At 55.9% G+C, this 14,384-nt stretch overlaps 1 protein-coding gene across 6 annotated transcripts in view; it reads left to right on the plus strand.

Annotated features, from left to right (window-relative positions):
- Window positions 1-14,384, plus strand: part of RGS3 (regulator of G protein signaling 3) — a 133,504-nt gene that overhangs the window by 35,256 nt on the left and 83,864 nt on the right. For 4 of the 6 annotated variants that reach the window (XR_007133299.1, XM_047768204.1, XM_047768208.1 and 1 more), the window contains exons 9-13: window positions 5,553-5,634; window positions 6,444-6,549; window positions 7,202-7,553; window positions 8,408-8,447; window positions 13,649-13,845. Coding sequence is in view for 5 of the 6 variants with exons in the window: in XM_047768204.1 (XP_047624160.1) it covers window positions 5,553-5,634; window positions 6,444-6,549; window positions 7,202-7,553; window positions 8,408-8,447; window positions 13,649-13,845 (777 nt within the window). In the remaining variant the exon portion in view is untranslated. Of the gene's footprint in view, window positions 1-1,282; window positions 1,527-5,552; window positions 5,635-6,443; window positions 6,550-7,201; window positions 7,554-8,407; window positions 8,448-13,648; window positions 13,846-14,384 lie in introns of those variants that run through there. The other 2 variants (XM_047768215.1, XM_047768205.1) reach the window with 2 other exon arrangements.

Raw genomic sequence — 14,384 nt, forward strand, 5'->3', positions numbered from 1 at the left:
GAGCCAACAGGCTAGGGCTCTGCTGTCCACTGTGGCAGCCACGTGGCTACTGAGCACTTGAAATGTGGCTAGTATGACCGAGGACCTGAATTTTACATTTTAATTAATTTTAATTAAATTTCAATTGCACATGTGTCTAGTTGCTACAATATTGGATATTACAGTATTAGAGTAACTTGCCAGGGGTCTGCTTTCTGTGGCTTCATTACAAGCTTAAAAGCTTTCTTCTGGCTTTGGGGGGTTGGGGTGAGGGACGGGCTACAAAGGCCTCTCTCCCTCTCTCTGTACACACCGAGCACAGAGGGGACAGTGACCAGGGAGCCTCCCTGGGGATTTGTAGGAATTACAGGGACATCAGCACTGCAGGTTTCTAGGTGGCCTGAGAGAGTCCTGTTGGACCCCGCACACAGGCCCTGACCTCTAGGGATGTTTGGCTTTCCCAGGCTTGTACAGGCAGCCATGTCCATAGGACTCAGCAAAGTTGGGGTGATTGCCAGAGACTTGGTTAGGGCAGGGGGAGGACCCCTGAGAGGAGACGTGTTCAGCCCCCTCATCATGTGTGTGGGGAGCCAGAGGCTCAGAAACCTGGGTGACCTGTCCCCCGTCACAGCAGCCAGAGCCGGGCTGGACCAAGGGACGTCTCTGGCGTGGAGGATGTGGGTGGCTGGGTGATTTTCCCCAGGGGCCCTGCGGGGGGCGTGAGGGGCTCACCAGGCACAGTTCTGCAAGGCGGGCCCTGGTCCCTGCTGGCTGACCCTGACTGCTCAAGGCCCCGCTTCTTCACCAGTAACATGAGGAGGTTGGATCATCTGGTGATTGGAAATCCTTTCCCCACTTGACTTTACAGTCTGCTTGTCATCCGATCCTTAAAGCAGCCCACGTCCATGGGCGAGGAGTCTGACTTTTAAGTAGCTTCTGAGCAGCAGGCAGACGCCAGAGGTTTTGTGTTCCCTGTCTTGACGTGGGAAGTCTGTGGGTGCACCCCCAAAGGTGTCCTTGGACTCTTAGGCTCGGTTGGTTTCCTGGATTTGCTGCTGGGGACCCTGGGCTTTGCAGGGGAAGGCGCGTTGTTACAGAGCCGGCTGCGTTTTCTGCCTGGGTTCCCCTCCAGCCAGGGGTGTTTGTGAGAACTCTGGAATCACAAAGTGGCCCATGGCGGAGAATGCAGCCAGAACAAAGGCGCCCTCTCCCCGCCGGGGCCCGGGGAATACTAACTAGTTGACAGGAATTTTAATATAAAACTCTCCCTCTTCCTTGTCATTCGGAGGTTTCAGGAAGCCTTCGGGCTTATCGTGCAGAGGCACACAGCACAGACAGGGCTTGGGGAGGTGAGAGGTGATTTCCTGCCATTCTTCTGTGGGGCGGGCTTCCCAGGGCGGTCATGCCAGGCTGACGGGGCGCAGTGCGGGCTCCCACTGCTGGGGGGAGAGCCGGCTTTTCATGGGGTGGCAGCCGAGGCAGGACCCGCAGCCATGAACCGCTTCAATGGGCTCTGCAAGGTGTGTTCGGAGCGCCGCTACCGCCAGGTGGGTGCTTGGCCCCTTGAGGGTGGGGCACGGGGGTGTCGCTGGGGGTCGGGAGTAGGGGCTCACTGAGCAGGACGTCTCTCCCCACAAGGGCTTCCTTGCCTCCTCTTGCCCCTTGCAGGTTCAATGTGATCTGAGGGGAGGACAGAGGCAGGAGCTGAACCCGCAGACCCTCTCTAGGGGCAGACGATGCCAGCTCTGCCCCATCCTAACCACGGACCGGGTAGTGTCCGTGGTGAGATTATCTACTTGATTTTTCTAGTCATTTTGATTTGGGAGAAGGGTAGTTAAAGGGAGCATCCCCGGCCTGAGACTGGAAGCCACTAGCTTGCTGAGCAGCTGGGTTTGTCTTTCTTGCTAACTTTGTATTTTTGCTAACTTTCCCTATTTCCGATGGGATGGCAGTGCCTGTCCTGCATCGTGTAGGTGTGACTGTGTTTCGGTGCGTGTTGGTGCGTGCTGGTGTGCTAGATTTTCCTCCCCTGTAGCCGTGATGCTCTGAGGCAGCTCGGGGTCCTCTGGTTCCAGAGCCTGACTTCACGGAGAGGGTTTGACCTCTCAGCCTTGGGTCTCAGGATCGGGGGCAGAGTGGGAGTGATGACATGTTAGCCCCCAAGACATTTTTTTCTTATTAAAAAGCATGGTGTCAGGCTGGGTGAAGGCAATGGGCATCCGGATTTCAGGAATGTCCAAGGAAAGGTCCTGATTTTAAAAGTATAGCGAGGTCCCTCTGTGTGTTTTAATGTCCAGACTAGAATCTGGGTCCTGAACTCCCTCAAACAGACAACGTAAGTCTCAGGGAGATGCTCAGAGGGGCCTCCTGCACTGCGCAGGGGACGCGCGTGTTCTCTCTCCAGCCCCCAGCTCTTAGGGCCCCCACCCCCCGCCCCGGGGGCCTGCAGAGCTGCCCCTGTGACCCTGGAAACTGGGTGGCAGGGTGGTGAGGCAGAGCGGGAGGTCAGAAGTCCTTGGTCACTACTGGCCTGAGGATGGGACGCACTGGCAGGCAGAGTGGGGTCAGGCATGAGTGCGGTCTGGGCCTGGGGCTCTGGGGCTCAAGTTCAAGGCAGATCTCAAGTTCAATCTGAGATCCCAGATTCAGAAAGCAGGGCAGGGTTGAGAGCGCCAGCTTTGTGCAAGACCCGGGCTCACACCCAGCTCTGCCCTTCTTGAGCTCTGGCTCTGGAGCACGTCGCTTGACCTCCCTGAGCCTCAGTCTTCCTGTCAGTGGAAGAGGGTAATCACGGGATGATGCTGCGAGAGTGGAAGGAATGGGTGTACAGTGCCTGGTGCAGGGCCTGGTATGTACACATTCAATAAATGTAGCACTTAGGGATTGGCATTGAAATCTGGGCATGACAGAGGGTCAGAAACCAGGCAGGAGGGCAGAAGTGAGGTGCTGGCGTGGCTGAGATCTGGGAGCAGTAGCAGTTCCTGCTCTGGACAGGAAAGAGCAAGAACCATCCCGAGGAAGGAAGGCCTCTGCCAGGAGTCGCTGAGGTCCCAGAGTTAGGGTGGGGCTGCTCCCCTTCACCGCCTGACCCTGAGGCCCAAGGTCAGAGAGGAGGGCTGAGCACTTATGCTTCGGGCCTCAGTTTCCTCCTCTGTGAAATGGGCCCAGTAAAGCCCTGTGTCCCCCTCAGGGCTGCAGTGATAACCAGGTTCTTTGGACGTTGTCCTCTCCACGAGGGCAGTGGTCATCCCGGACAGAGCATAATCCTGCTTCCTTCATGCGTCCCATCCGCTCACGCTGAGCAGGAGAGGGGCTTGCTTCCCGGACACCCTCTCTGCTCCTCCTCTTCCCAGCCCCCGGCGGGCCCAGACTGTTTCTGCACTGGCTCTCCTTAGGCTGGCGCCCAGGAAGGTGGAGGGGTCTCCCGCCCACAGTCCCACCTGGATGAGGGGACCAGGGTGTGGTCAACTCTGGGGCTGGTCCTCAGACTCTCAGCCCTGAGCCTGTGGGTGCTGGGCCCCGCTTTTGAGAGCCAGGCCCCGGGCAGGAGGGACCATGGCCCCTTGTTGGGTAGGACTGGGGGAGGGCTGGTAAGATGCTGGCATCTCAGCTGCTGCCTGGGTTGAGGATGGGCTTTGAGGCCCCTAAAATCCCTGCTGGTCGCATGGAGTGGACTGGGCTCCTGTCATCGTCCCTTGGCCTCAGCCTGGGCTTTCCATACTCACTCCAGAGTTTGTTTTTCTTTCTCTCCATTTTTTTTCCTCTTCCTGTCTTAGCTGTGTGTTTTCCCAGAATTCTTATGGGAACGGGGTATTTTCCTGCCCCCCCCTTCCCCTTGTCTGTCAGGTTTCCTGTTTTACAAACTCACTTTGAATCCAGGCCCAGGGCTGGTGGGAAGCAGATCCTCAGGGGCCTCCCCGGCAACATCCAAGGGCTCTGGTGGCCCTGGGCTCCCATGCCTGGCCTTTGGAATGGCTGGCAGGTGAATGCTAGGTGCCCAGCCTGGAAGAAGCAGCCCTTAAAGGAAGGAGACAGAATTCTCCTAATGAGACAGCAGCTCTTGATCTTTTCCAGGACTGCTGAGCTGGCTTCCTGGTCAGCCTGCCTGGGGTACCCTTCCCCATGCTGCACCAGGGCCCACGCCACGTCCGCTTCTTCTAGGGGACCAGACCCCCTTTCTGACTTCAGCACCCTTAGTCTGTCACTCTTATGCACCTGATTCAAGCAGGCTAGAATCACTGTTTGGGTGGGCAGGGGCTGCAGGCCTCCCAGAGCCTAGCCAGGGGTACACAGAGGGGGCGCAGCAAGGCTGAGCTGAGCTGAGCCAGTAGGCGGTGCTGCATCCCGACAGCTTCCTGCTGCTGGTGGGACGCTGTCCTCACTAACACAGCCCTCGCTGGTTCCTGCAGAGCACCAAGCCCCTTGTCTAAAGTCAACGCACAAAGGACGCGGAGTTCCCATTGTGGCTCAGTGGTAATGAACCCAACTAGTATTCATGAGGGTGTGGGTTCAGTCCCGGGCCTCGCTCAGTGGTTAAGGATCTCGCGTTGCCCTGAGCTATGGTGTAGGTTGCAGCTGAGGCTTGGATCCTGAGTTGCTGTGGTGTAGGCTGATAGCTGCCGCTCTGATTCGACTCATAGCCTGGGAACTTCCATATGCTACAGGTATGGCCCTAAAAAGCAAAAAAAAAAAAAAAAAAAAGGCACAGAGAACTCTTTCTAGCACCATCCTCACATTTTGCTCTAATGCTTTTCATGTCCTGCTTTGCTTTGGAGAGATCTGTGTACCCTCCTGCCCCTCTGGGAGCCAGAGACCAAGGCCTCATGCCCTAGTGCCTCAGCAGAGCCTGGTTTACAGAGCTCAGTTATTGCATGTTGCTTTGAAAAGAGCATCCATGGACTTTCAGGGGGCTTCTGAAAGTAGGGGTTGTGAACTAGGCATGTACACGGGCCTCAGCAGGCACCGTGAGGTCATTGGCCAGTTCAGGTTCAGCCAGGAGGCCTAGCACTGCCCTCACCTGCTCCCTTACCTGCAAGGGAGGATGACTGTGAGCACATGTCCCCTGCCCCTTGGCCCGAGGTGGCGAGTGTGTGTATCCCTGTCTTTCCTCCCCTGTGCTCCCGAAGGGCAGCCAACAGCCAACAGGTCAGCTTCGTCTCTGGGCCATCAGGGCAGGGCCAGCCTGGGGTGATGCTCCGTGAACCCCCGGGGAAAGGAGGAAGGGGCTGGGCAGGCAGCAGGTCACAGGTGGGGTGGGACTAGCAGCACAGCGGGCCCTTAGGGGAAGGGCTAGGCCCCATGTCTGCCAGGGCTGAGGACGGCAGATTCACTCTCCCAAGGCTCTGCCCATCCCAGGTCCTCCTGCATGAGCTCCCAGCCTTCCTGCTTGGCCCACAACCCAGTGCTCAAGATGCCTGGGCCGAGATAGGGACAGCGAGGGGCTGGCCAGCCTCCTCCTTGGCTCCAGCAACCTTGGAGAGGAAGGTGGCTCTGGGGTGGGGCCTGCTCTGACCTTGGAGCAGGGGCAGCAGCCTCACGGCTTCTGGGAGTAACCGGGCAGGGCTGTGTCCTAGATCACCATCCCGAGGGGGAAGGACGGCTTTGGCTTCACCATCTGCTGTGACTCTCCGGTCCGAGTCCAGGCCGTGGATTCCGGTGAGTGAGTGTCTTGGGTGCTGCCAGCCTGAGGCTCTGCAAACAAGACCTTGGAACTGAAAGGGGGACCCTAAAGTGGAGCAAAATGTCCTGGTTTTTCAAAATGAAAAGAATAATATTTTTAAATGGCCGCAGATGAAAGTGAGGTCTGTGAAAATACACCCACTCTCTATTTTTTTTTTTGTTTTAATCAAAATGAAAATAGATTTTTATATTTTGTTTCCCAGTCATTTCAAACAGGAACTAAATCTATATTTTTCAGTTATGGCTAGATGGGAAAATGAGAGTTGTTGATGAACTCAGTTTGGAGTGGATATTATCCTAGTCCAGCCTGCTGGGCCCTTAAAAGTAGTCATTCCCTCCCTATTTTTCACAAATAAAAGACTTCTCCTGCTCACAGAGTGAGCATCCTAGGAGGAGAGGCCAGACCATGGCGATCTGGGGGCCCACGATGCCTGTGCAGGGAGGGGCTGGAGGTTGGTGCCCCATGAATGAAGTGTGGGAGCCTGGCGACAAGGAAGGGTTCTCAAGGGACCAGGGGAGGCCCTGTTGAAGAAGGGGGCCCTGCAGGGAAGGGTGGCCAGCAGAGAGGTTAGCCAGTACTGGCTATGCAGGCAGTGAGGAAATGAGGGCAAAAGGGAGCCTCCCTTTAAGGTCCCCAAAAGCCTCAAGGTCAGCCCCTCATTCACAGATGAAGAGTGGGGGGGGCAGTCCTTGGCCAAGGTCACCATAGAAACAAAGGACCCCAGGGCCTTTGAGGGGTTTGTGGGCTTCAGAAGCCCTTGAGTGGCTTTTCTTTGTGCCTGCAGGGGGGCCGGCAGAGCGGGCAGGGCTGCAGCAGCTGGACACGGTGCTGCAGCTGAATGAGAGGCCTGTGGAGCACTGGAAATGCGTGGAGCTGGCACATGAGATCCGGTGACAGGGGTGGCGGGGCGGCCTGGGGCCTTGGGCAAATGCGTGCCTCCCCTCCCCAGCCCTGGGCGCTTGCCCTGCCTGTCCCTCCTTCCCAGCCGTGAGAAATTCGCTTTGCTCCTCGGGGATGGAGTTTCTTGGCCTTAAATTTGAAGGGTCAGGCTCAGAGCAAGCAGTGGGGAAGAAGCTCTTAAACGGACCCTGTGGTTCGTGGCGGGGCTCCAGGGGGGGGGTCTCTTTCCCCTGTAGCTCGTTAGTTCCCTGACCTGAGAGCTAAGCCCATTGTTTCCTGAGGATGTGTAGACATGGTAAAATTTTTTAATTGCACAGTTGAACAGCTATTCTGAATTTCGACCTTCCGGGTTAAAGCCTTCATGGCCATTTTTGGTTTGCTTCTAGAATGACTGGGTCAGGGGTTGTGCACAGGAGGCCTGCTTGCTCCTCCTTGATGATGCTTTGCCTGTGATGGACATCGCTGGTTGCGTTTGGTCTTCTTTCTTGTCTTCCTGGCCTTGGCCTTAGCGCCCTTCCCAGCCTCTGTCAGTCAGCTAGAGTCGACCTAAAGGACCCCTCTCCGCCTCCACAAGTCCCAACCCTGACTGACATGGGTCTCCCCAAGGCTCAACCTCTCCGTGTGACCCCTTCCAACTTCCAGGAGCTGCCCTGGCGAGATCATCCTGCTCGTGTGGCGCATGGTCCCCCAGGTGAAGCCGGGGCCTGATGGCGGGGTCCTGCGGCGGGCCTCCTGCAAGTCAACCCATGACCTCCAGTCGCCCCCCAACAAGCGGGAGAAGAACTGCACCCATGGGGCCCAGGCACGGCCAGAGCAGCGCCACAGCTGTCACCTGGTGTGTGACAGCTCAGATGGGCTGCTGCTTGGCGGCTGGGAACGTTATACAGAGGTGACCAAGCGCGGGGGCCAGCACACCCTGCCTGCCTTGTCCCGTGCCACTGCCTCCACCGACCCCAACTACATCATCCTGGCCCCGCTGAACCCTGGGAGCCAGGTACGGACAGCTGGTTCGGGGAAGGTGAAGGAGCACGGGCCCCTGTGTGAGGCCAGGGAGACGTGAAGACTCAAAATTGAGTTGCGAGGAGCCTGCCAGGGGGTGGGAGTGGGGGGTGGGGAAGTGGGGTACGCGTTGCTCCCGCCTGTGTTGGGCTGTCCTGGGTAGAGAGCAGATGGGCCTTCGTGGCCTCAGGGGCACAGATCTAGGACCAGTGGATGTCACAGGGTGGAAGATTTCACCTTAAAAGAAGGAAGAGCTTTCTGCCAGTCTGTGTTTTTCCAGCGGAATGGGCCCGGAATAGGCCCTGGGCCCCTGTCATTGGAGCTACAAGATGGCAAAGGGGGCCGATGGAGTGTGTGCCCCCAGACATTGATCCCATGAGATACTCTGAGGAAAAAGTGTGCTGAGGTCAGAGACGTCTGAGAAATACCTCACTCACTCTGCCTTTTCTGGGTGATTCCCGATGCATATTAGCCTATTTGAGGCCCTGAGGGCATCTGCGGTGAAGGTGGTGGTTTAGCCCAGTGTTTCCCAACCTCCTTTGTCACAGAGTTGTTGGTGTCTCAAGCGCTGATGTTCCACAGAACGTACTTGGGAACAAGCTGCTGTCAGGGAAGTTGGGGACTCAGTCCAGGGGTTAGTCTTAGACAGCTCAAAGCTCAACTCGAACATCCTGGAGGAGTCTAGATTCTGGGATCTCTCTAAGCTCCCCATGAGCTTGTTAGCGGTTCTGTTGTTTTGCCCTCGTGCCCTGTGGTGCTCTCCTGCTCTCCCCAGGGCAGGGCCAAGCAGCCTGCCAGGTCCTCCGCCCTGGTCCTGGGGCTCAGGTGGTTTCTGTCTTTCCTTTGCAGCTGCTGCGGCCTGTGTACCAGGAGGACACCATCCCTGAAGGTGAGTCTGTCCTCGGCTGCTGTGAGATGGCGAGTCAGCTGGGAGGCTGTGCCCTGCATCCCGCTCAGAGCTGGGAGGCCTTCCCAGCAGTGTCAAGATCCCCCCACATGTGGACACAGACTCTCCTCCTGGGACCCTTTCTCCCTCACTGAACCAGTGTCTTTCTTCCTTGGAGCCTGAACTGAGAAGCAAGAGAGGGCATCTTCCCAGAGCAGCCTAAGAGACAGGCTTAGGCATTCAGCTGAGATTCATCCAACGTTACTGAGCACCCAGTGTGTGTAAGATGCTATAGGCACTGGTCAGGCCCGCCTGGAAGGATGGATGGAATTTGGAACTGGGAGATCTCAAATTGGAGTTGAGTGAGTTTGAACAATTCATGTCCCCTCATTGAGCCTCTTTCTTTATAAAATGGGGCTGGTACTTCCCACTTCGGAGCGTTGCTGGGAGGACTAAAGGAGATAATGGTTTTGAGCAGCAGCCTGATTACTGAGCCATGCTACATGGAAGATGGTTGTCTTTGAAGTGCACAGATGTCTCTGCTGTTTGAAAGAATTCTTCTCCCTTGGCCTTTTTTTTTTTTAGGGCCGCACCTGAGGCATGTGGAAGTTGCCAGGCTAGGGGTCCAATCGGAGCTACAGCTGCCAGCCACAGCCACAGCCACAGCAATGCGGGATGTGAACCACATCTGCGACCTAGAAAACAACGCTGGATCCTTAACCCTCTGAGCAAGACCAGAGATCAAACCGGCATCCTCATGGATACTGGTGGGGTTTGTTACTGCTGAGCCACAAAGGGAGCTCCTCCCTTTAAATCCCGGCCTGATTTTCTCAGGGCCAGGGAGAGAAGCTGAGCTCCAAACCAGTCCCTCCTCTCAGGAGGTTTGCAGCATCGCTGTTGTGCTGGAGTCGGCTGGCCATTCCCTCTCTGCGCCTGTTAGAGTCCAGCTAGCTGGAGTGCAGCTGGCATCTAGAAGGTTGAGACCAGCCTTGCCTGATGGTCCATGACGCTGACCTTGGATATGCTTGAGCCCTTCCTTCAGTGCACACAGAATGCCCTTTGACGTCTTTCCTTGAGAGTGGCCTTTTCTAGCCACTCGCAGACTTGCTTCTTGTCAGCAGTGTGAAGACAATGCTTTGCTTATAGCAGATGCCTTTTTTGGGAAAAAGGGCTCCCATCAGGCTTAGAGTTGCGGGTGGAAGGCCTCTTCATTCTCTCCAGACTGGGGCATTTGGGTGTTTGGGCTTGGCCTGCTGGAAATGAATCTGTGTACCTTCTAGAAAAACTCTGATAGTGATTCAACTCTCAGATTTTAAAAAGCTTTTAGTTGGGGAATTAGGTTAGAATGGGGATGTCACTGCTAAATGGTGACCCCATTAAGGGCAGGGCCTAGGTCGGCTCATCTCGGTGTATCTGATGCTGGACCCAGGGTCCGACAGGCAGCATGACAGCAGGTACTCAACAGAATTTTGCTGAGTGACTGAAGGGAAATGCCCCGGGTTGCTGCTGCTAAGTGTTTTTTATCCTGGCCATGGGGCCGGCGGGGGGGAGCTGGAAGGCATGTGGCCTGCTGGGGACTGGTGTGATTCTTTCTCAGCCTAAGACATGCCTCTTGGTGTCCCCCAGCTTGTATCCAAGTTTTGGTTCCCCTCTGAGAATATAGTACTTAGTGAACCAAGACAGGCACCATCATCCAGGTCGTGGGAGAGAGACAGGCAAGAACATCCTGCTGCTGCTGCTGCTAATGATAATGGTAACTCAAATGCACTCTATTAAGAGCTTGACTTCATTTATTCTTCACAATAGTAGTTATTTTGGTATCCAGGGTCATCTGTGCTCTTCACCAGGGGTCAAGTGTTCATGGCTCCTTGTCCTGAGGTTCGGAGGAAGAGGTGAAACTCAGAACGCAAATCCTCCTTTAGATGCACTCCTCGGGTAGGGCTCTGTAGAGGCTAAAGCTGTCACCAGCGTGCCGACCTCTGTCCCCTCCTCTGGCTGGGCTGCCTGGCCTCCTTTCAGGAGTGTAGGCTGAGCCAACCTGAATTGAATGGGGTCTTGTGCCCTTCCGGGGCCTGGGGGGCGGGGGCGGGGGCTGTCCGCCTGTGGTTGACATGTTCTCTGGGGCCCCTGGGGCCCTCAGCATTGTCCTTTGCCCTGTAAAGGCAGCCCGGGCTCAGATTCGCCCCTGCCCTGGTCGGGTAGCTGCCAGGGCTTGTCTTGGAAGCTAGAGAAAAGCCAAGTAATTACTGTGTTTGGTCAGTGAAGCAGGTATTTAAGGGGTGATATGGGGGTTTGGACCAGAGAGTGTACGAGTTAGCAGAGGGGGAGTCAAGGAGTTTGCCTTCACAGAGTTCAAGAGCTGGGATTCAACCTGGACTGTTTTTTAAGAAAGATACTTCAAAAACTCTGTTTTGGAGAACCAAGCCTCCTTGCCCCACGTTATCCAGGGTGCTGGAGATGGGACCCGAGGGCATGCCTCATAGGTTGGGTTGGTCCCGCCAGATGACTTTGGGCAAGTCCCGCAATCCCTGCAGGCCTCGGTTGCTTTGTCTGTAAAATGGAGCTGCTTCCTACCTGAAGGCAGAAGTGTGTGTCAGGTGGCTCATTCATGACTCTTTATTCTGTGACAGCCCTGTGCAGCTGGGCAAGGAAGGGAAGAAAAGGATTCCTTTAAAAGTCAGACTGGCAGGCCCAGGGCCCAGATTTTGGCATGCGCGAGCAGCACCCTTCCTTACGTTTGGTCTGCTTTGCCTTGCTTGTCAGTCCTGTGTGGTTTTGTCCTCCCTGGTCTAGGCTTGGCTGGCTTAAACTAGACTATCTCGTCGCAGACTGACCCGTGACCCCCATTCATAGTGTGATCTGTGGCCCAGGAGCCCTGTCCTCTTGCCCGCCCTGTCGGATAGACTATTTGCCGGCTTGGCTTGGTAATCCTCGTGCCTTCACACTCTGGAACCACTCATCAAACCCTGTCCTATTGGGTCTCTCACGTGGGCCCCCTCTGCTGTGTTATGTTTACTTTGCAGGGGCGGAAACTCTGGCTCAGAGTGGGAAAGAGCCTGTTCAATGTTGCACAGCCAGTCTCTGAGGAAGCCAGTGGCCAAGTTTAGGGGTCTGGTCCACCTCACATCCAGTGCAGATTTTGAGAGCCAGGGAGTGGGTTCTTTCAGCACAGGAGCCAGGGCCTGGCTGCACAGACCCCTCTGGGGCTGGCGTCCAGGGCTGTGTAAGTACTTCATGCATCAGGCCCCCGCCCCCGCCTGGGCTCCCGCTCTTTCTGCTCTTCTCTTAGCGACTCCCTGAAGAGGCAGGAAGTGGTTTAGGTGATCATGGTTTGAGTGATGCCCCAAGATACTGCTGTGATCGGTGGTCACTTGTGTACGGGGGGCTGACTTGTTTTTCTCACCTGCTTGGTGAGAAGGGGCATTGGGTGGGTGGAGGAAGCAAGTGTGAAACCTTCCGAGCTGGGTTTTTCCTTTGAGGTCGTGGACCACGCGTTGGTGGGGAGCTTCCCTGAGATGTCACTCAGGTCAGGCCACCTGTTTACCCTCTAGCTGCCAGCACCGGGGGTGGCAGCAGGAGACCTGGGCCCCAGGACATGAGCTGAGCATGCAGGTTAGGGAGAGCTGGTCAGTCGCCCAGCTGGCGGCAGGAACCCTCAGGGAGGCCCAGGTGTGTGTGGAGCCCGAATGCCCTTCAGTTTGTCTCCTACCTACTTGAGTCCAAGAACTCCTGACTTTTTAGCTACTCTGTGTTTTGCTCCTCTGCGCATTGATGAGACATGGTAAAGATCTGGATGTCACCCCCCCTTTTTTTTTTTCTCATTTATAATGATTTTTATTTTTTCCATTATAGCTGGCTTACAGTGTTCTGTCAGTTTTCTACTGTACATCATGGTGACCCAGTCACACATACATGTATAGATTCTTTTTTCTCACATTATCATGCTCCATCATAAGTGATGAGACATAGTTCCCAGTGTGACACAGCAGGATCTCATTGCTTATCCATTCCAAAGGCAATAGTCTGCGTCTGTTAACCCCAGGATGTCACCCTTTGTTTAGTGTGAGGGTGTGTGTCCTGCAGTGTCGCTTTATAGAGGGACCCCATGTAGCCCTCTGCTCTTTCCTGGTGATGATTTTCTCTCTCTCCTTTTCTGATGAGAATAATTTTTGAGTGGGTGGCCCGCCCCGGGAGAACCTCCTGGCCGTGATGAAACCTAAGATTCAAGAGTCCCCTGGAGCACCCGATTAACTTGCTTTTCCAGGCGGAGGAATCACAACAACAAGAACCACAATAAGTTAGCAGCTCACCTTTATCTTGCACCTACCAGGCGTTGTTCTAGGGCCTTTTCTTGGGGTATCTCATTTAATCCTCACAGCACCCCCCGTCGCCCTGCCCAGTGAGCTTGGTTCTGTTACTGCATTTGAGGAAACCAAGACTCTGAAGGGGGAAAGGAGTTGCCAGTGGTCACCCAGCTGGTCAGCAAGAGGAATGGGATTTGGGCACAGCTCCCTGGCCCAGAGCTGGTGATCTTCCCTGAGAACTAGAGCTGCAGGTGCCACTCCTTATTCCAGACTGACTCAGTGAGCCAGGCTGCTGCAGTGTCCTTGGCTAGCAGAGCTCCGACCCCCCCCCCCCCCGCCCCCACATCCTGGGAAAGCCCACTGTCTCTGCCATCACCGCAGAGACAGGATCTCCAGTCCCTTCATTCAAGGGACCTGGGAGGCCATGAAAGGGACCAGCAGTGCTGGGTGGGGCAGGCAGCCGTGGGGGCAGTGCCAAGGGGGAGCACACGTGCTCTGCTGCCCAGGGTGCTTGCATTGATTGATTGCTCCGTCTGGGTCCAGTGAGGGCAGATCTTCTGATTTCTTAAATCTGAGAGATGTTCTGATTTTTAAAAGTACGAGCCCAAACTGACAGGTCCGATTCAGGTCCTGGGTCACCAGATGAGGAAGGCTGCCTCATGGTTGGTGGTGCCCAGCTCTGTCCTGGCCCTGGAGTTGCTGGTTGGCCGTCAGGATGGAGGATGAGGGAATTCCTTCTGAGGTCTCCCTGTCTCCGCAGCACCTTGCTCAGGGCCTGGCACATGGTACCTGCTGTTGTCAGTGGCTGTTGAGGGACCGAGGCTCTTCCCTGTTTCTGCAGAGGGGGTGCCTTTGCAGGGGGATGCAGATGCCTCACAGCCCGCCGTCTCTGTCCCACAGAATCGGGGAGTCCCAGTAAAGGGAAGTCCTACTCAGGCCTGGGGAAGAAGTGTCGGCTGATGAAGACAGTGCAGACCATGAAGGGCCACGGAAACTACCAGAACTGCCCGGTCATGAGGCCGCACACCCCACACTCAAGCTATGGCACCTACGTCACCCTGGCCCCCAAGGTCCTGGTGTTCCCCGTCTTTGTTCAGGTGAGCTGATGGCGGACCCTGAGGGCTTCCCCTGGAGGAGGCAAGAAAGAAGAGGGTCCTTTACCCCAGGACTCAGGGATGGTGCCTCGTTGCCAGCGCTAAGGGCCCCCTTTGGGGAAAGGCAAATAGCTTCAGGGGCTCAGGCTTCTGGGGCTTATACAGAGGGAACAGAGGTTTGCAGGAGGAGGAGGAGGAGAGCGGGGGCAGGAAAGCTCAGCAACAAGGAGGCCCCCTCCCCCCTTTGCTCTCTGGGGGCATGTCCCATGCTCAGCTGCTCATCGTGTTGTCACAGGGCCTGGGGGACAAGGCTCCTGCTTCCTGGCTCCTCCAGGGCCTCGTTGCTTGGACATGGCCAAGGGAGAGAGCCTTGAGGTCTGGCATCTCGTCTGGTCTCCTTGGTCTTAGCATTCGTGTCTGGCCAGTATGAGCTGGTGGCCTGGGGTTTATTTAGATCTCCCTTTTCCTACTTGTCTCTTGTCTTCCTTCTGCTCCTCCCCATCTCTAAACCTTTCTTTATTCCGTCCCCCAGATGTAGCCAA

Source organism: Phacochoerus africanus, chromosome 2, assembly GCF_016906955.1.
Source record: "Phacochoerus africanus isolate WHEZ1 chromosome 2, ROS_Pafr_v1, whole genome shotgun sequence".
Classification (NCBI taxonomy): domain Eukaryota; kingdom Metazoa; phylum Chordata; class Mammalia; order Artiodactyla; family Suidae; genus Phacochoerus; species Phacochoerus africanus.